Genomic DNA, 22,230 nt, shown 5'->3' with positions numbered 1-22,230 from the left:
ATATATTATATATATAATATATATATATTACATACCCAACAGAATGGCTAAGATTTAAAAAACTGTTAAGACTAAGTGCTCATGAATATATATGGAGGAATTAAAAGCCCTCATACGCTGCTGGTGGGTTTAGAAAAGGTACAATTATTTTAGTAAATAATTTGGCAGTTTCATAATAAGGGAATATAAAGGGATGTGAGACTAAAGAGTGATGGATATGTTAACTATCTAAATTATGATTATGGTTTCATATGTGTATACATGTCAAAACTATCAAATTGTACACTTCATACATGCGCAATTTAACTAAAGCTGTTGGAAAAAGAAAACCTCTATTATATGAAAAAACATCTAAAACAGTAGCTGAGACAGAAATGGAAAGACAGATATGAACCAATACAAGATGATGCTAACAGACTATGATCTTTCACCTCATAGCATTAGTAATAGCTAAGCTTTAAGCAAGGGAGTAACACAATGAAATGTAAATTTTTAGAAATGTATGGTAATTATGGTTGCAGTGTAACCAAGATTCTGAGAGGTGGAATGGCAGAGAAAACAGTCCTGAGGTTAGTTCAGTAATCTAGGAGAAAAATAGTGGTAACCTGACCTTGGGTGAAGGCACAGAAGAGAAGCAGAGTTCACAAACACATCAAGTGTGCCATTCCCACATAGACAACTACAGTGGAAATTATAGTTCTTTGGCTGAGAGTATTCAACAGGTCTCTATTTTAATAAAAATCATATTTCTGAGATGAGTAGCTCTATAACACATCAGTGTTGTGTGGCACAGCGCTAGATGAGATGTGCACATATTACTACAATCATATACACAGAAAAAGGCTTTATATTTATACAACGATCCTACCTGTACAGTCCATGCCAAGTTGTTCAATGAGCAACAGGGAACTCTTAAAATCAGAGTAATGCAACTTACAATCCTCTGAAGGTGCTTCAGATGACTGAGTTAAGTCATCAAGGTGTTCTACAGAACTCATTTGCTTTTTGACCTACAAATAAATAATACTATATCAAAATATCATCCAAATATTTATAAAATATACTAAGTGTAGAGAGATGATAAATATCCATCCTTTTATAAAAACAAAAGCATAGGTACTTTTTAAGTGAACTGATTTTTATCAAAAAGACCTTTATCAATAATTAGTGTTTCTGAATTTTTTGACAGCAAATGTCTATACAACAAAGGAACATTTTCTATTTTTTTCACTATGTCTTTCATAAAGTAACTTTTTGCCATGGAATAATATTTCTGATAAATATGAAATATCAAATAATAAAATAAAATATATCATAAATGAAATAAAATTATACATATATTTTTTTACCTTGTTCTTTTCCTTAGACGTTTTCTTTGCAGGTCTAAAAAAACAAATGATTCTTTTCAGGCAAATATTAAATATTTAAAATACAAGAAATATTTAAAGCATATCTAAGCAATATTAATGGTAATATTAACAAAGTATTAAATTTAGATCAAGGTGGAAAAACTAAAGGAAAATCATGTTACTTGCATTATTTGATGGGGTAAATATACTACATTTTTTGTTGTCATTATCAATAAAAAAGTTTTTACTGGCAGTAAATCAATTTGAAAAGTGCAAATTAAGTTTTTATATGAAAGAAACCCTTTTTAAATAATCATGATATTAGTGTTTTGAGGTTTTATTCTGTAACTTCTATGCATTATTTTGAACACTTTACATATCCTAAAGGTATTTTAAGCCTTACACCAGTCCTATGAAGTAGGTAATTATATGAGGTATTTTACACAGGAAGAATAGGAGGCACAGAAAATCTAAGGAACCTCCCCAAGCCCGTACAGCTGGCAGGAGCAAACCATCCAGAACTCAAGTGCAGGAAATGTCTTAACAGATACCCAAAGATTGGGATTGTCCCCTGCATATTTTTCAGACCATAATGCTTTGAAACTAGAACTAAATCACAAGAAGATATTTGGAAAAATTCAAACACATGGAGGTTAAAGACCATCCTACTAAAAGATGAAAAGGGTCAACCAGGAAATTAGAGAAGAATTAAAAAGATTCATGGAAACTAATGGGAATGAAGATACAACCGTTCAAAATCTTTGGGATAGAGCAAAAGCGGTCCTGAGGGGGGAAATAAATCACAATATAAGCATCCATCCAAAAACTGGAAAGAACTCAAATACAAAAGCTAACCTTGCACCTAAAGGAGCTGGAAAAGGAACAGCAAATAAAACCTTCACCCAGCAGAAGAAGAGAGTTAATAAAGATTCAAGCAGAACTGAATGAAATACAGACCAGAATAACTGTGGAACAGATCAACAAAACCAGGAGTTGGTTCTTTCAAAGAATTAATAAGACAGATAAACCATTAGCCAGCCTTATTAAAAAGAAGAAAAGACTCAAATTAATAAACTCATGAATGAGAAAGGAGAGATCACCACCAATGATTCACTATGACCAAGTGGGATTTATCCCCGGGATGCAAGGCTGGTTCAACACTTATAAAGCAATGTGATAGATCGAAAAAAAATAAAAAATAAAAAAATAAAACCATGTGATAGATCATATCAGCAAGAGAAAAAACAAGAACCATATGATCCTCTCAATAGATGCAAAGAAAGCATTTGACAAAATACAGCATCCACTCCTGATCAAAACTCTTCAGAGTGTAGGGATAGAGGGAACTTTCCTCAGCATCTTAAAAAGCCATCTACAAAAGGCCCAAGGCAAATATCATTCTCAATGGGGAAACACTGGGAGCCTTTCCCCTAAGATCAGGAACAAGACAGGGATGTCCACTCTGACCACTGCTATTCACCACAGTACTAGAAATCCAAGCCTCAGCAATCAGGAAACAAAAAGAAATAAAAGGCATTCAAATTGGCAAAGAAGAAGTCAAACGCTCCCTCTTCACAGGTGACATGATATTGTACATAGAAAATTCAAAAGACTCCACCCCAAGATTGCTAGAACTCATACAGCAATTCGGTAGTGTGGCAGGATACAAAATCAATGCCCAGAAATCAGGGGCATTTCTGTACACTAACAATGAGATTGAAGAAAAAGAAATTAAGGAGTCAATCCTATTGACAACTGCACCCAAAAGCGTAAGATACCTAGGAATAAACCTAACCAAAGAGGTAAAGGATCTATACCCTCAAAACTACTGAACACTTCTGAAAGAAATTGAGGAAGACACAAAGAGATGGAAAAATATTCCATGCTCATGGATTGGCAGAATGAATATTGTGAAAATGTCAGTGGTACCCAGGGCAATTTACACATTTAATGCAATCCCTATCGAAATACCATGGACTTTCTTCAGAGAGCTGGAACAAATTATTTTAAGATTTGTGTGGAATCAGAAAAGACCGTGAATAGCCAGGGGAATCTTAAAAAAGAAGACCATAGCTGGGGGCATCACAATGCCAGATTTCAGGTTGTACTACAAAGCTGTGGTCATCAAGACAGTGTGGTACTGGCACAAAAACAGACACATAGATCAATGGAACAGAATAGAGAATCCAGAAGTGGATCCTCAACTTTATGGTCAACTAATAGTTGACACAACAGGAAAGACTATCCACTGGAAAAAGGACAGTCTGTTCAATAGATGGTGCTGGGAAAATTGGACATCCACATGCAGAAGAATGAAACTAGACCACTCTCTTGCACCATACACAAAGATAAACTCAAAATGGATGAAAGATCTAAATGTGAGACAAGGATCCATCAAAATCCTAGAGGAGAACACAAGAAACACCCTTTTTGAACTTGGCCACAGTAACTTCTTGCAAGATACATCCATGAAGGCAAGGGAAACAAAAGCAAAAATGAATTATTGGAACTTCATCAAGATAAAAAGATTCTGCACAGCAAAAGAAACAGTCAACAAAACTAAAAGACAACCTACAGAATGGGAGAAGATATTTGCAAATGACGTATCAGATAAAGGGCTAGTGTCCAAGATCTATAAAGAACTTATTAAACTTAACAGCAAAGAAACACAATCCAATCATGAAATGAGAAAAAGACATGAACAGGTTTTTCACAGAGGAAGACATAGACATGGCCAAGAAGTGCATGAGAAAATGCTCCGCATCACTGGCCATCAGGGAAATACAAATCAAAATCACAATGAGATACCACCTCACACCAGTGAGAATGGGGAAAATTAAGAAGACAGGAAACAACAAATGTTGGAGAGGATGCGGAGAAAGGGGAACCCTCTTGCACTGTTGGTGGGAATGTGAACTGCTACAGCCACTCTGGAAAACTGTGTGGAGGTTCCTCAAAGAGTTAAAAATAGATCTGCTGTGCAACCCAGGAATTGCACTGCTGGGGATTTACTCCAAAGATATAGATGCAGTGAAACGCCGAGACACGTGCACCCCGATGTTTTTAGCAGCAATGTCCACAATAGCCAAACTGTGGAAGGAGCCTCGGTGTCCATCGAAAGATGAATGGATAAAGAAGATGTGGTTTATGTATACAATGGAATATTACTCAGCCATTAGAAATGACAAATACCCACTATTTGCTTTGACATGGATGGAACTGGAGGGTATTATGCTGAGTGAAATAAGTCAATCGGAGAAGGACAAACATTATATGGTCTCATTCATTTGGGGAATATAAAAATTAGTGAAAGGGAATAAAGGGGAAAGGAGAGAAAATGAGTGGGAAATAACAGTGAGGGTGACAGAACATGAGAGACATCTAACTCTAACGAACAAGGGTTGGTGGAAAGGGTCGTGGGTGGGTTTTGGGGTGACTGGGTGATGGGCACTGAGGGGGGCACTTGGCAGGATGAGCACTGGGTGTTATGCTATATGTTGGCAAATTGAACTCCAATAAAGAAAAATTTTAAAAAAATGCTGAGTGAGAACCACACACCAAGGATACTTTACTCAGCAAAATTATCATTCAGAAATCAATAAAATCAAATCAATTAATTTGATACATAATAGAATGAAAAAAATTATATGATCATTATATGTGTAGAAAAAACATTTGACAAATTCTTTTCATGATTAAAAACTCCAAATAAATTGGGTACCAAAATGTCACACCTGAACATATATGAGAAGCCATAGCTAACACCATATTCAGTGGTAAAAACACTTTCTTCTAAGTTCAGAACAAAACAAAGCTGCCCACTTTAACACTCCTATTCAACATGGTACTCGAAGTCATAGCCAGAGTAGTCAGGCAAGAAAAAGGAATAAAAGGCATCCATATCAAAAAAGAAGAAATAAAACTGTCTTTGTTTGCAGAGGATATGATTCTATATGTAGAAAATCCTGAAGACATCGCCAAAAAGCTGTTAGAACTAGTAAAGATGAAGGATATAAAATCAATATATGCAAATCAGTTATATTTCGATACAGTAAGAACAAAATATCTGAAAAAGAAATAAAGAAAAAAAAGAAATAAAGAAAAAATCCCATTCACAAAAGCATCAAAGAAACCAAAATACTCAGGAATAAGTTTAACCAAGGAGGTGAAAGATATGTACACTAAAAACCACAAGACGTTGATAAAAGAGACACAAATAGGAAGAGGTCCTGTTGTTTATGGATTGGGAAAATTAATATTTTTAAATACCCACATCATTCAAAGCCATCTACAGATTCAATGCAATCCCTGTCAAAATTCTAGCGACAATTTTTTCAGAGAAATAGAAAAACTATTCTTTAATTTGTATGAGACAAAAAAGACCCCAAATAGTCAAAGTATTCCTGAGAAAGAACAAAGCTGGAAGCACCACACTTCCTTTTTTTCTGTTACAAAGCTATAGTAAGTCAAAACAGTATGGAACTTGCATAAAAGCAAACATAAAGACCAATGAAATAAGGATGCCTGGGTGGCTCAGTGGTTGAGTGTCTGCCTTAGGCTCAGCGAATGATGCCAGGGCCCTGGGATTGAGTCCCACATCAGCCTCCCTACAGGGAGCCTGCTTCTCCCTCTGCCAATGTCTCTGCCTCTCTCTGTATCTCTCCTGAATAAAAAAAAAAAAATCTTTTAAAAAAAGACCAATGAAACAGAATCAAGAACCTAGAAATAAATCCATGCATATAGTCAACTACAACTTAATAAGGGATCCAAGAATATTCAAAGGCAAAAAGATAATCTCTTCAATAAATGATGCTAAGAAAACTGGATATTCACATGCAAAAGAATGAACCTGAATTCCTAACTTACACCACTCACAAAAATTAACCCAAATTGGATTAAAGATTTTAAATGTACAGCTTTAAACCATAAAGCTTCTAGAAGAAAAGAGTGAAAAAGCTCTCTGACATTGATCTTAGCAATGATTTCAGAAATGGCATCCAAAGTACCAGCAACAAAAGTAAAAACTGTGGAACAACCAATGTTTCTTTCTGCACAGCAAAAGAAACAAGCAACACTCCGATTCCATTCACACTGAGCATAGGGGAAGGGCGGGAAAAATAAGGTAAAAACAGAGAGGGAAGCAGACTGTAAGAGACTTTTATTAACTGAAATGCCTGTGGGTCACTCAGTCAGTTAAAATTGCATCTGCCTTTGGTTCCAGTCATGACCTCACGGTCTTGGGAACTAGCCCTGCATAGGGGCTTCCTGCTTAGCAGGGAGTCTGCTTCTCCCTCTCCCTCTGCACCTCCCCCTGCTTATCCTCTCTGGCTCTCTCCCTCTCTCTGTCAAATAAATAAAATCTTAAAAAAGAAAAAGAGAGAGAGATTTAACTATAGGAAACAAACTGAGGGTTGCTGGAGGGGAGGCAGGTAGAGAAGATGGGGTAAATGGGTGATGGGCATTAAGGAGAGCTGTTGTGATGAGCACTTGGTGTGCTTATATGCAAGTGATGAATCACTACATTCTACCCCTGAAACTGATAAAACAATATATGTTAACTAACTTGAATTAAAATAAAATCTAAAAAAAAAAAAAGAAAAAAAAGCAACATAATTAAAAGGCAACTTACAGAATGGATGAAAATATTTGCAAACCACATATCTAAAAAAAGGTTAATATCTAAAATATAAAAGGAATTCATACAATTCAATAGCAAAAAACAAATACTTCATTTAAAAACTAGGGAAGGCACCTTAATAGATGTTTCCTCAGTAGATATTCAAATGGCCCATGGTACTGTTGTTGGTACACTTTCGTATAAATTGGTATAGCCCCTATGCAAAGCAGTGTGGAGGTTCCTCAGAAACTAAAAATAGAACTATCATATGATCCAATAATCCCATTTCTAGGAACATAGCTGAAGGAAATGAAATAATTATCTCAAAGAGATATCTGCACCCTATGTTTATTGCAGCACTTTTTATAATACACAAGACATGGAAACAACCTAAGTGTCCACCAGTGGATCCATGGATTTAAAAAATGTGATATATATTTACAATGGAATATTTTTATTCACAAAAAAGAAGGAAACTCAGCCATTTGTGACATAAATGAACCTCGAGGGAATCAGGCTAAGTGAAATAAGCCACACAGAAATACAAATACTCTATGGTCAGACTTGCATGCAGAAGCTTAAAAAAAAAAAAATCACAGAAACAGACTGGTGGTTGCAAGGAGTAGGAAGCTGTGGGAAACAGGTAGATACTGGCAAAGAGTACAAACTCCCCCTTACAAGATTATTAAGTTCTGAGGGTCCAAAGTACAGGCCTGTGATTACAGTTAACAAAACTATATCATATATTTGAAAGTTGCTAAGAAAATAGATCTAAATATTGTCATCACAAAAAAGAAATGATAACTATATGAAGTGACAGAGTTAACACTATTATGATTTTACAATATAAAAGTGCATCAAATTAATACAGGTATACCTTACACCTACACTGTTTTATGTCACTTATAATTCAATTTGGAAAAATTCAAAAATACTCATATGTAGTTATATATCATTTGAAAATAGCAATAATCTGATTATTTTATTTTAATTTTGTTTGAAAATAAAATGATTTGGGGGCACCTAAGTGGCTCAGTCGGTTAAGTGTCTGCCTTCAGCTCAGGTCATGATCTCAGGGTCGTGGGAATGAGCCCCCTATCAGGCTTCCAGTTGAGTGGGAAGTAGGCTTCTCCTTCTGCCTCTGCCCCTCCTTCCTGCTCCTGCACCCTTGTTCTCAATCTCTCCCTCCCTCTTCGAAATAAATAAATAATTTAAATAATATTTTAAAGGGAAAAAAGAAAAGAAAATGGTTTGGTAACTTTTGCATACTTTTACCCTAGTATCTAATCCTAATACGAAAAAGCTAGATTTATGGGACGCCTTGGTGGCTCAGCGGTTGAGCGTCTGTCTTTGGCTCAGGGCATGGGCCTGGTCCCAGATTGAGTCCCACGTTAGGCTCCTTGAGAGGAACCTGCTTCTCCCTCTGTCTGTGTTTCTGTCTTTCTCTATGTGTAATGGATCAATGCCGTCTGGCCTCACTCACCAACCAAACAATGTCAGCTTCTCCCTCCTGAAAGATAGCCAATATGGGACAAAATCGCTGATACACATGCCTTGAGTGCTAACCAATCAACAACAGTTTTATGCACATTATCATTTGCTTCAGATGATGACAAACCACTTAATTCTCTGAAAGTCTCCCAAACCTTAAACTCTACTTTTCCTGAAACCCTATATAAGAATTGAAGACTACTCTGTCAGAAAAGACTGTAAGTGATCAGCATAGTTCCCTCTTATTAAGCAATAAATTCCAACTTCATCTTTTTATTTCAGATATTGAGGGCTCAGAATTCTTTGGAAAGTTTTTAAAAGTCCTATAATAATTTACCACCATATTTCATTTTCCTTAATGAAACATAAATGAAGTTTGCTCTTCCTTTGTTCCATTCTACTATAATTAAGACTAACATAAATACCACTAAAAGAATAAGTACCAAGTAACCACAATATTAAACCCCCCAAAATCCAAAAAATGCAGATAGCTGACAGATTAAATTGTCAGAATGGACCCATGTCAAACTTTCTTTTTGTTTAAGTGAGAATTGGTATTATGTTAAAAACAAGACACACGGTTTATTAAACTCCATTCACTCAACATTTATTGAATAGCATTATATATGCTAGAATGTTCTCTAAGCACTGAAGACACAGCCATGAACAGAAAAATCCTACTCATGAGTAAAGTAAACATAATAACAATAGACTATCCAGGCAAAATACACAGTATGAGAGGAGAAAAACTAAAGCAGAGAAATCAAATTTCAATGTGTTGCAGGGAAAGGGGTGGTTGAAATACTAGTCAGGATAAACCAAGAAGGGCCTTGCTGAGAAAGTGACCTTTAAGCAAAAACCAGGGAGAAAAGGAGGGAGCAAGGAGTAAGCCATGAGGATACCTGAGAGAAAAGCACTCCAGAGAGAATTACTGGCAAGTACAGAGGTATCCCTGAAGTGTTTATAATTTGAAGCAGGGTGGAGAGGGGGTGAGGGTGTGGGGGGGAAGTAGTGAGAAATTCAAGTGTGGCTGGACAGAATGAAAGGGATAGAAAGTAGTTCAAATCAGAGAGAGAGAGAGAGGGAGGAAAGGATAGGGAGAGACCTGAGATGAACAAGTCATATAAGGCCTTGTAGGTATTAGAAAGAACTTCAGCATGTACTCTGAGTGAATGGGAAGCAATTAGGTTTTGAGCAGAGGAGGACATAATCTGACTTATGTTTTAATAGATCCACTGTGTTTAGAATTAGTGGAAGCAGAGAAAAAAGAAAAAAACAAGAAGACAAATTAGTTGTTACAATAATATAGACAACAGATGATAGTGGCTTGGTCATGGAAGATGTGTTTGGCTTTTGGATATATTTTGAAGAAAGACCTGCAAGATTTGCTGACAGATTAGATGTGACATGTATGAAAAAGAAAAAAGACAGGAGTCAAAGACGATACCAATTTTTTTGGCCGAGCAACTGGAAGAACTGTCATTAACTCAATTAGGAAAGACGGGCAGTATAAGAAAGAATATCAGTAGTTCAATTTTGGACATGTTAAGTTTGCCATACCCAATAGCTATCCCAAAGAGATATCAAGTAGGCAGTTTCATATAAAGGTCTGGAATTATGCAGAGAGATATGGGCCAGAGACATAAACTTGAGGATCATTAGAATATACAAAATAGTAAAAAACAAGAGAAAGAAGATCAAGGATTGATTCCTAAGACTTCAAGGTGTAGTAAGAGGTGAGGGATGAGGTGAAAGAAGCAAATCAGGCTGAGATATACAGACTAGAAAGGCAGGAGGAATCCAGGTGAGTGAATGATATCCTGAAAGCAAAATGAAGACAGAATTTTGGAGAAGAGAGTTTTCTATTGGGGCAAATATTGCTGATAGGTTCAATAAAATGAGATCTAAGAAATTATGTCTTGAGTTATTAAAGTGAAAATCAAATGGTAACCTTTTTATTAAAGTGAAAATCAAATGGTAACCTGAAAAATCAATTCTGGAGTAGTGGGAGTGAAAATTAATAGAGTGAATTAAAAAAAAATAGTGAATTCAAGAATGGATGGGAGGGAAATGAGGATCACTGAGTACATGATTCTTTTAAGGATTTCATAGCTAAGTGGATCACGGGTGATTTAATTATCTTGTTTAGCTGTAGTTTTCAATCCTTATACAACGATGATGTAGAATTTTTGTAATATTTTGGAGTTTTTAAAATTATATACATGTAGCACTAATTCTTTTTCTTAATGCCAGACCAAGGGACAACTGGATGGTTCAGTCAGTTAGGCCTCCAACTCTTGATTTTGGCTCAGGATATGATCTCACAGTTGTGGGATCAAGACTTGCATTGTGCTCTGCTCTCAGTGCCAAGTTTGCTTGTTACCCCCATGCTTCCCTAACATAAATAAATAAAATCTTGAAAAAAAAAAAGCCAGACCAAGACATCAAATAATTCACAAAATTACACAACCAAAACACTCCTCAAAACTTTTCTAGATATATGAGTATATAACCTGATTATCATTTTTCTCATGCTTAGAAAGACTATGGAAAAACTAAGTTTCAATAGCAGTATTATACATTTGATAAAAATCATCTAACTCTAAATTATCTTATACTATCCAAAATAATTAGTCATATTAAAATTCTATAAGTATAAGGGGTTTGGAATGCAGAAAGTATTGCTATTTTGTAAACTGAATTTTCGTAAATTATATAATATGAAGTCACTATTGAAAAATTTGGTGTGGTGCATGTTGAAATATATTCTCTTTTAAAAGGATGGATAAGTCTGGGTGGCTCAGTCTGTTAAGCATCTGCCTTCAGCTTAGGTTATAATCCTGAAGTCCCAGGATCAAGCCCTGCTTCAGGCTCCCTGCAGGGAGCCTGCTTCTCCCTCTGCCTCTGCTGCTCTCTGCACTCATACTCACTCTCTCTCAAATAAATAATCCTAAAAAATTTTTCAAAGGAAAAATAATAGCATGTATGCAAGGTACCTTAAAAAGAAGACTCACTGCATTAGCAACCTCTTGGTTTATAGCGCAGGGAACAAATGTTTATATAGAATAAGGGACAAGTTGCCAGGTGAAATCTCTTGGGAATGTTCAGATCAATTTGAGAGTCCAACATTTGAGCACTCATGCATTGGGAACCAAAACCAAAAACCTAATAATTAGCAATTTTGTTGGTAATAAGGTAGAGTGCTAGCAGGTAATTTTCTTTTGCAACTCAGCAGATATTAACAGTATTCTAAAGTTTCTGTTAAGACATCAAACTAAACACTTTAAATATATTTTGTTAAACAATCAAAACCCTGTAGACCTAAATTCATTTTTTCAAATCATCACATACTGCATTGTTTTATAGGTGTGAAAATTTACTTCCTTATGGATGGATAGTTGGAGTACTTCCCACTTTTCGATAAGTGAATGCTGTAATAAATAATCTTAATATATATAACATGTTTATGTAAGTATTCTTAACATATCTGTCATATTTTATATATATATCTAATATATAATAAATGTGCTTAAAATGTGTGTGTCTAAGTGTTGACACAAGTCATGTTTTCCTCTAGGATCTACTCCTGGCAATGAAACTGTTGGGATAAAGGGACAGCATATTTGAAATTTTGAAATGCACTGCTACATTGCCCTTCAGAAAGGATTTGTCAATTTCTTTTCTTTTTTTTTTTAAGATTTTTATTTATTTATTCACAAGAGACACACAGAGAGGCAGAGACATGGGCTGAGGGAGAAGCAGGCTCCCCATGGGAAATCTAATGCAAGACTCGATCCACGACCCCGGGATCACAACCCGAGCCAAAGGCAGACAATCAACCACTGGACCACTTAGGTGCCCCAGATTTGCCAATTTCATTTAACAATAGTGTATGAGAATGACTTTTTCCTCACATTTGCTAACCTAGGTTATTATTTTTTTAATTAAATATTGATCACTATGCCTGCAAAATAAAATGGTATCTTGTTGGTCTTTGCATTTTTCTAACACCCAGAGTGGAATATCTCTACTAAAAATATAAAATGTGTTAATTATGAACATTAGATCCAACTAGAATTTGCTTTGTAGAAAAATGATAATTATCTACTGTTTTAATATTGCTATAGGCTTACGCATCAGAATCTTCATTCTGCATAGTAGGAAACAGGTGGTTATCAGTTTTGCCATTCTTTCTTTGTTGAATTAGTCCAGCAGCAGCAGCAGCATATATGTTTTCTGCTCCTTCCATTTTACTACTCTTCTGCTTCTTCCTTTTTTCTTCAATCTTCAATGGAAATTTGATACTAAGGATAATTGTTACTACTTTATTCATTAAAAAGAATTTTCTTCATTAATTATATCATTTGACTCAGTTCATAATTTTAATCAATAAAAATATTTTGCACTTCATCATTACATGTAATTGCAATTTTTGTAAATTCTGCTTCATTCCTGTTTGAATAAAAACAGAATTTTCTAAAATTTCAAAAAGGGCATTCTTAATTTTGTATTCATATCTATACTTTGCCACCTAATATTCCCAACTTCACCCCATCTGATCAGCAAATTTCAAAGAAATAAAAAGACAAAGACACAAAAATTTGTCCTCTTCTGTCTTTACCACCTGGGGTTTGCTTAAACAGACAGATTTAAAGGATGTGACATTGTGATGCTCCAGGAACAAATAGGAAGGTTTCCATTTTTGCATTGAGCTGTTCTTTCCCCAACTGCCTCTTATAATTCTTTTTTTTCATTTGGATCCTAGGGCTATCAAAAGTCACTGTTCATTAAAATATGTGAAGCAAAGTTCACCATAAAACAAAGCAGAGCAAAACTGATATTAGTGTAGAATTTTGGGAAATGAGTAATGCTCCCCAAATTTCATATTTGATAACCATAAAATTTTATAGCTAGAGGGTATTAAAAGTAATTATCAACTTTAATTCCATTTCCTACTGATAACGGGAGTAAAACCAAAAAAGGTTACATGATTTGTCCAAAGTTCCTAAAGTGGCATTACCTAGCATCAAAAGAGATGAAACAATTCCTTAATGATGAATTAAATAAATTACCAAACAAATTCATTAAATTAATTAGCTACACTGAAAGTGTGACTTTGGCACAGTAATTAAATACCTTATTTGAGGATGAGGCACTTAGCTAATTTTTATTTTAAAGGAGGGTATCTCTAGATTTTTGTTTATTTTTACCTCAAAAGTCAGTTGTCTCCATTAGAGTCAAATACTGAAGGTTTGCTGAAAATCTATGCTACCTACATGATAAAAATCATATATGCCAAAATATACCATACTTTATTAAACATAATGTAAAGGTTTGACTCAACAGAAATACCTGAGAATGGTGATTAAATAAACATATATATATGGGCATCTGGGTGGCTCAGTTGGTTAAGCATCTGCCTTTGGCTCAGGTCATGATCCCCGGGTCCTGGGATCAAGCCCCATGCATCAGGTTTCCTGCTCTGCCAGGAGCCTGTTTCTCCCTTTCCCTTCTACAGGTGCCCCCCCTGGTTGTGCTCTCTCTCTGTGTCAAATAAGTGAACCTTAAAAAAATATTTTTAAATGTGGAGGAGATGTCTGGGTGGCTCAGTCTGTTGGGCCTCCAGTTCTTGATGACTCAGAGCTGACTGAGGTCATGATCTCATGGTCAGGGGATGGAGCCCAGCCTCAGGCTCCTCACTCACTGGGGAGTCTGCTTCTCTCCTTAGCTCTCTCTCTGGCTGCCCCTCACCCTGCTCACACTCTCTATAAATAAATAAATAAATAAATAAATAAATAAATAAATAAATAAATAAATAAATAAATAAATAAATAAATGAATGAATGAATAAATAAATAAATTCTGTAAGGAATAAAGTCTGCTTTTAAAGACATGTAGAAAAAAAACTGTTGATAATGCAGTTTATTTGTTACTAAAAATATCTCAAAGCAGTCATGTTGGAATTCTAAGTTCAAAGGATTTGAGGAAAGCAGAGAGGATTGCACATACTGAAGCAATAAATAGACTGGTTTAGCTGAAATATTTGTTTATATCCCTTCTCTTAGTTATTGCTTCTTTTCCATTGTATTGTTTATGGAGATGCAATTTATATTTAAGCCAATAGATAAAAACCCTAGACATTGTGATATATTTTTTAAAGATATATGTATTTTAGAGAACAAAAATAATAGCATGAGAAAGGCACACAGGGAGAGAGAAACTCCAGCAGACTCCATGCTAGCTAAGCACAGAGCCCAACGTGGGGCTCAATTTCACAACCCTGAGATCACAACCCAAGCCAAAAACAAGACTTGGACTCTCGACTGACTGTGCCCCCCAGGCACCCCAAGATAATCGCATTTTTTACAGCAATATTCTCTATGGTTATTTTGGTTCATGAAGTCACAGGGTGCACAGCTAAATCAGCTTCCCAGTTCATACACCACTTGGGAAACTGAAAGAAACTTAAGGAAAACAAATATATTTTCTTGCATTCCTATCATTTAGATAGCAGAAATAATCTATTTCCAAACACAATTATATATTGAGACAACCCATTTTATACATGAGCTTTTTTCATAAGTGGAAAATCAAATTGGCTCAGATAATTGATAAAGAGGAAAAAAACAAAAGAGCAGCAGCTCTTTTGGAAGTTGAACTTTCAGGAGTTCTACTTGTAACATGCTCTTCTCATTCTTAAACCTTTGCATATCTTGCTGTCATTCTTCTTTTAGATATACTTCTGATGTTCCGAAACTATGAGGTAAAGAACTCATGTTTTCTAATTCAGGTTCCGTACTTTTATAGTTATTAGTATTGTTATTATCTGCATATAATGGCTTCTAGAACAAGTCTTGTATTGGTTTTGTTTTCTTGTGTTTGTAATAGCAGAAGTATCATGCCTCTTCATTTGAGTCATTTGTTTCATCACATTGGAGTGAGCAAGACACAAATCAAAAAGGCTTTCTGGGTCACTATACGGAGGTATATACCCAGTGTCTAATTTACAAATAGTAGTATTTTGGTTCATATTTTTGGCCATCTGCATGTCAAACTCTTGGTCTTCTTTCACTTCACATGTAACTAGTGGGTTCCTTACTTTTTTATTTTCAGTATCATTATAAAAACTCTCATTTTTGTTACAAACATGTTCAATTGGTTTGTTACCATTTTTACAGTCTGATTTATTTTCATGTAAAGAAAGCTTAGAAGATGACTGGCAAGCACAGTCCAGGGACCCAAAGTGAATGAGAGAGAATGACATTTTTGAGACTAGACTCTTTTTTATTCAGGGAAGGCCTGAGATACTACAGAGACAGACACTCCAAATTCATCTTTTTCCTCACAATCGAGTGTAATATTTGACAAATTAGATGATATTGCCTTTAAGTCTGCTCCTACTTTAGAGTCAGCACGTAGTGGCTCTTCCTCAGGATAAGTAGTAATTTGTTATTTTCCACAAATTTAAACCAAACTTCAGCTTTAACTCTCTGCTAATGAGTTTTACATTATTTTCCCAATCTAATTACCCTTGTTTCATCCACATTTCCTCATACTTTTACACACAAGGATGTTCTGAGTGTACAGATCTATCATCCTATCACATTCCTTATTCATTTCTGGTTCTTGAGCCATTTTTTGCAGTTGCAAAAATGGAATCCTAATTTGCTTGGTTTGACTTTCAGATGTCTCTTCTGCCAGGATATATGTTTGTAAAATAACTTTACCTTTAAGTAATCAAGTATGGACAAAGGAAAATTAGAAAAGAATTAAAATTTTGTTATTTGCTGCTCCCAAGTCACTGGATTATAACTAAGAAGTGAAGACAGAAGAAAACCACAAATCCATACACTTAAATTTTCTCAGGTTTTTTTTTTTTAACTAAATAATTCATCCACCAAAAAATGAATTAGATGATTTTTAATGTTACAAACTTAAAAACATTTTATCTCATCATATCTTAAACAGTGAGCTCGTACAATGCATTTTAGGTTGTTTTTTTTTTTTTTAAAGATTTTATTTATTTATTCATAATAGTCACAGAGAGACAGAGGCAGAGACACAGGCAGAGGGAGAAGCAGGCTCCATGCAGGGAGCCCGACGTGGGATTCGATCCTGGGTCTCCAGGATCGTGCCCCGGGCCAAAGGCAGGTGCTAAACCACTGTGCCACCCAGGGATTCAATTTTAGGGTTTTTAAAAAGATTAATGCCTAGAGAATAGGCAAACTAAATTATTAGGAGCCAACATCAATTAACATCAATCAAAGAAAAGTAAATTTCTACATTTTAATTCAAATTATATACTATGATAGTGTTAAACATTGCTATACATTATGTGCTTATATCCAGTTCTAATATCTTGTAATATCCACTGAGAGTGGATAAGAAAAATATTAATAATACTTACTTGATTTCCTATGCTGAAATAAAATAACTGAAAAAGTTATTGTGTATAATCCAACTATAAAGGTCCCATCCGGGAAGGTGTGATTCTACAATAGGCAATTGTGTTGATTTTGTGATCCCATTCTCCGAAGTCAACTACACAGAGATCACAAGGCAGAATAAATCTTTAATCTTGGCATTTGTAACTGGCAATAGAGAACTAACACACTTTGAACCACTGAGAATAATTACTCCTTGTACATGAATCTAAGTCTGTAGTCATCATTGTTATACTACTCATAATTCTAAGTGCTTAAACATATGATTCAATATTTGATGCTACCTTCTTTATCATGTAAAGAAGTTACAAAAATGAGAGAGGCTAAGAATATTTAGAAATTTTTTTGCCTCAATTCCAAGGATGAAGTTTAGCTAACCGTTACTAAAAATTACAACAATATTTTAAGTTTTGTAACTTGTAAAGTTTTATTAAAACTAAATATTAAATTATAATATGTTGATTTCAATATGTCTGCTCAAAGATAATTTCACTTGAACCATGTTACATTAGTAAAGCAGGGAAAACAATATAAAATCAGAAATTTAAATTTTTACATACCTGTGGGTGGTTATTTTCACTTTCATCAGGTCTTTCTTGCTCTTCCTCTGATGCCACTTCTAAATCTAGTTCTGCTGACAAATCTATAGATTTAGTTAAAACAGGCTACTTAGAATGGTTAGATAAAAGCTTTACCTCTATAAAAATAGAAAATAATATTTTATCAATGAAGAGTTTAAATTAATCTTTAGTTGAAAGTTTACTTTAAGAAATACTTCTAATTATCTAAAATTTCAACAAACCATTTGAGAAATACTAAATGTCACCAGGTTAAAGGCACACAAACATCTCCAAGATTCATTCAGAAATTCATCCACTTAACATCAATGAATAAAACAATCAGAAAGAAAACAAAAATTTAAAATACAGTAGAAACATATAAAATCACAAGAGATTATTTTCTACTTTGTAACAGTAACTCTTAACACCCTAAGCTTCAACCACAGCATTATTCATCATTTCCAAAATTACTAGTACTCTTCATGCCTTTATTAGTGTACCTCGTCCTTATGGGTGTATGTCCCTGAGGAGCAAACATTCTGAAATGTTTTCCTCTACTACTTAGCAAATTTCTTTGCATCTTTTAGGACTCAGACTGCTATGTAAAGTCATCCTTGATTATGAGTATCCTTCCCAGATAAAAATGTATCTGTTTCTTTGGGGTTACCTTAGTACTGTACAGATTTTTCTAGTGTAACTTCATCACCTGAACTGTAAACTACTTCTTTATGTACCTAGTTCTTTTGCTCCTACACTGTATGGGACAATCTCAACCTCTCTCTCTCTCTCTTTAGAGAGGAAGAGAGGGGGAGGAGCAGAAGAATAGAGAGAATTTTGAGTGGGCTCCACTCCCAGTGCTGAGCCCCACGTAGAGCTCCATCTCAGAGATGGAGATGAACTGAGATATGACCTGAACTGAAATCAAGAGCTGGACGCTCAACCAACTGAACCAACCAGGTGTCCCTGTAGGGGACATTCTCTTAAATCATCTTTGTGTAAATAGTCTTTATGTTACTTAGTAATTATTTACGGAGTTCCCACTAAGTGCTAGGGGACCGGATTTAAAAAAGCGTGTATATATAAGGTGTCAGGAATAGCTTTTTTAGAGATAATGCCTAAACTGAGACTGCAACAGTGACGTCAGACAGATTCAAAGGGATGAGAGGGCAGAAAATGGGGAGAGCATGCAAGGCTGTAGTAAGACAAGGGAGAGAAGCACACAACAGGGTAAACATTTGCCTAAAATACAGGGATCAAAGAGGAAAACATCACTAGCAGTTCAGGATGTCAGAGATAAGGGCAGACGGTATAAAGGGCAAAAGATGGAGAGTTAGGCAGACGTCAAGATTATGAAAGCTTTGTATGTAATTTTAAGATGCCTGGACACAAATACGTTTTCAACAGTGGTTCATGGTCATATATACATTTGAGACAGATCGCTGTAAATGCTGTGGGGAGGGATGAATTTGAGGGGCACTGTAATAAAAGACAGGAGATGAATTAGAAGGCAGGAATGCAAAACAAAGATGATACATGCCTGAACTGACAGAATGGTTCCAGAAATATTCAGAATATAAAATTATCAGGGCCCAGTACAGAATAAATCTCTATTAAGTGAATCAACAACAATCCTGGGTCCCTGGAGAACTGAGTTCATGACTTTATAAAAGGCATCAAGTGAAAAGAAATAATTTACATGAGCTGTTTTAAATTGCTTGTATTTATTTTGTGATTTTTCTGTTTTACATTTTCTTGTGGTACAGGAGCCTATAGGTGTTTTGTTTTTAAAGTCCTGCTTCTTGGATCTACCAAGCTCATGAAGAAGTAACAGCAAACAAGTCACTTGTATAGGTCAACAACTTTGGATTTACAGCATATACTCACTACTCTAGGAGATAATTGAAAATCTTTAGAAAATAAGTTAATTCTAGAAGAAAGAAAATAACATAAAACTATAGGAGTGAAAAAATATTGCATGATTTATTAGTACAGACATGATCATATGACTGATAAAGGACACTGGATTAACTGGTACAATAATTAGAACACATGTTAGATGTGGTTAATCAACTGAGAATCTTAGTAGAATTACAATTGACTTTCTATATATTATTTTTGAATGATACAGTACACCTTAAAACCAATATTCCTTGTGAACTCTTTACTCATTTAAAATAATAAAACAGCACCTGGGTGGCTCAGCCAGTTAAGTATCCAACTCTTGATTTCAGCTCAGGTCACGATCTCATGGTTGTGAGACTGAGTCCCGCAGTGGGTTCCATGCTGAGTGTGGAGCCTACTTAGGATTCTCTCTCTCCTTCTGCTTCTCCCTTCCTCCTCACTTTCTCACTCTTTTCAAAAAAGTAAAATAAAAATAATCAAACAAAGAGATGGACTATACCAACATAGCTGAGAAGAGAATACTATGTAGTAAATTCTCAACGATTCCCATTACTGCTGAGAAAGTCAACTCCAAAATAAAGTCATAGAGAATATAGGAAATATTTTAAATTTTTTTTTATTTTTTATTTATGATAGTCACAGAGAGAGAAAGAGAGAGAGGCAGAGACATAGGCAGAGGGAGAAGCAGGCTCCATGCACTGGGAGCCCAATGTGGGATTCGATCCCGAGTCTCCAGGATCGCGCCCTGGGTCAAAGGCAGGCGCCAAACCGCTGCGCCACCCAGGGATCCCGGAAATATTTTAATATTCTGTTTGAGAAGGTGTTTTTTTTTTTTTGTTACAGTAAATATAGTATGACCAATACTTATGAATTTAGAGCTAAAAAACTAAACTAAGAAACTGTTTTGAGTAAACAATCTTTACATCTCTATCTAGTTTTCCCAACTGGCCCCCAAATTCTAAATATAATCCTGCTACCCACTCTCAAGTGAATGCTGAATACGAGCCTAAAAGAAATTATTTTCTTCTAATTCTCTTATTTATATGTAGCTTTGGTTAGAGGAAGAATGCAAATGTCTTGCTAAAAGATGCTCTCTTCGGTGGTAGGTTGCATGAAAGGAGTAAACACAAAGTAAATTTTGCCACAAAATTAGTTTTGAAAAATCAGAACTATGGTAAAGTCATGAAGAGTCTGAATTCTCTATGATTCTTTACCTTTTTTGCTCTTTCTGTTTTCTGGTAGCTCTGATTCACACAGGTCATGGAGTGTAGAATTCTCTAATAGAAACACAGCTCCAATATTAATATTTTCTTTATCCATTAAGGTCATCTGTCCAAATTCTGTGGATGCGGACTCAATTTTGGTCATTGGTTGTGATACAAATGGGCATTTATCATCAACTTTCAAATCCCCAGTTCTTTGACAAGTCTCATTACCGAGGGATAAACTAGAATCCCAATCGGAAAAATCTGAAAACAAAGTTTCATTTATTAGAATGTAAATAACAATACAAACTTAACTAATTTGTATAAATTCTTTTCTTAGAGAAACAGTCCCAAGTCCTGCTCTTCTCCCAGACGCACTGCTTACCACTCATTCGCAGCTAATTATATTTTACATGTCCTATACTTGGCATTCACACAGATGAATTTAACTCTCATTTTTTCTTTTTTATTCTCTAGTATTACATAGTTTAATTCACTCACCAAGCTCTATTACATACTCTATATTCCATAAAAGCTCTGTTCATTGATAATTAGGATTCTTCAAGGTCTGAATGTTTTTAGTTCCAAATGATGTCTAACCATTTATTTTATGTTTAAGTATGGCATTTTGCATTCTAAAGACATGAGTTTCATTTTTATTTATTTATTTATTTATTTATTTATTTATTTAATTCTATTTATTTATTTATAAAGATTTTATTTATTTATCCATGACAGAGAGAGAGAGAGAGAGAGAGAGAGAGATAGAGAGAGGCAGAGACATAGGAGAAGGGAGAAGCAGGCTCCATGCAGGGAGGCCCACGCAGGACTCGATCCCGGGTCTCCAAGATCATGCCCTGGGCTGAAGGTGGCGCTAAACTGCCAAGCCACCAGGGCTGCCCAAGACATGAGTTTTAAAAAACTTTTAATGAATGGTACTACTTTAATTATAATGAGATGGTCTTTCCTCAATGAACCAAAATTCTCAGAATTTAATTTTTGGACAAATGTATTTATATGAGAAATGAAAGTCTTGGGTAATATAATCGTTTCCATGTAAAAACAAAATAAGTCTCAATCCACACTGAGATCCAAAAACTACAGTGCCATGAAACAGAAAACAATATAACAAAACTACTGTCCCTTGTTTTAAACAAGATTGGTCTGATTTAAACCTCTTAAAACAAGGGAAAGAAAAAAGCAAGAAATGCAGAAATGAAACTTTAATGCCCATTTCATCACAAAGGCCCCTTTATCATTTTAGGTCCATGAACCCTGTACATGGTTTAAAACAGTTCTCCCATGTCATCTGAGAATCCCCAGAGTCCCAAGATCCATCGATTCACAAAATCCAAGAGGTCAAAACTATCTTCACAATAATATCAAATGTTATTTGATATTTTCACTCTCGTTCTCTTATTAAGTTTACAGTAAAGTTTTCTGAAGATAAAATGTGTGATAGCATCACAACTCGCATGATTAGCAGATCACAGCTCTAATGGCTAACAACATGAGATTGTGTATGCTTGTGTTTTAAATGTCTAACTTCTAAGATTGTAAATATCAACAGATATAATCCACTTAAACAGACGTTCTTTGGAATTCCCAATAATTTTTTTAAAGATTTTTATTTATTCATGAGAGACAGAGAGAGAGAGAGGC

General features: G+C 35.1%; 1 protein-coding gene across 5 annotated transcripts in view; it reads right to left on the bottom strand.

The window, feature by feature from the left end:
- The window catches only part of ANKRD30A (ankyrin repeat domain 30A), a 132,454-nt gene that overhangs the window by 57,163 nt on the left and 53,061 nt on the right, over window positions 1-22,230 (bottom strand). For 4 of the 5 annotated variants that reach the window (XM_055308662.1, XM_055308663.1, XM_055308665.1 and 1 more), the window contains 5 exons: window positions 20,578-20,832; window positions 17,462-17,544; window positions 12,591-12,742; window positions 1,350-1,383; window positions 869-1,010 (listed from right to left, as the gene is read on the bottom strand). In XM_055308662.1, coding sequence (XP_055164637.1) covers window positions 869-1,010; window positions 1,350-1,383; window positions 12,591-12,742; window positions 17,462-17,544; window positions 20,578-20,832 — 666 coding nt within the window. The remainder of the gene's footprint in view (window positions 1-868; window positions 1,011-1,349; window positions 1,384-12,590; window positions 12,743-17,461; window positions 17,545-20,577; window positions 20,833-22,230) is intronic. The other variant, XM_055308664.1, reaches the window with a different exon arrangement.

Source organism: Nyctereutes procyonoides, unplaced genomic scaffold, assembly GCF_905146905.1.
Source record: "Nyctereutes procyonoides isolate TBG_1078 unplaced genomic scaffold, NYPRO_anot_genome, whole genome shotgun sequence".
NCBI lineage: Eukaryota > Metazoa > Chordata > Mammalia > Carnivora > Canidae > Nyctereutes > Nyctereutes procyonoides.
This window is presented reverse-complemented; position numbering and strand designations above follow the sequence as displayed.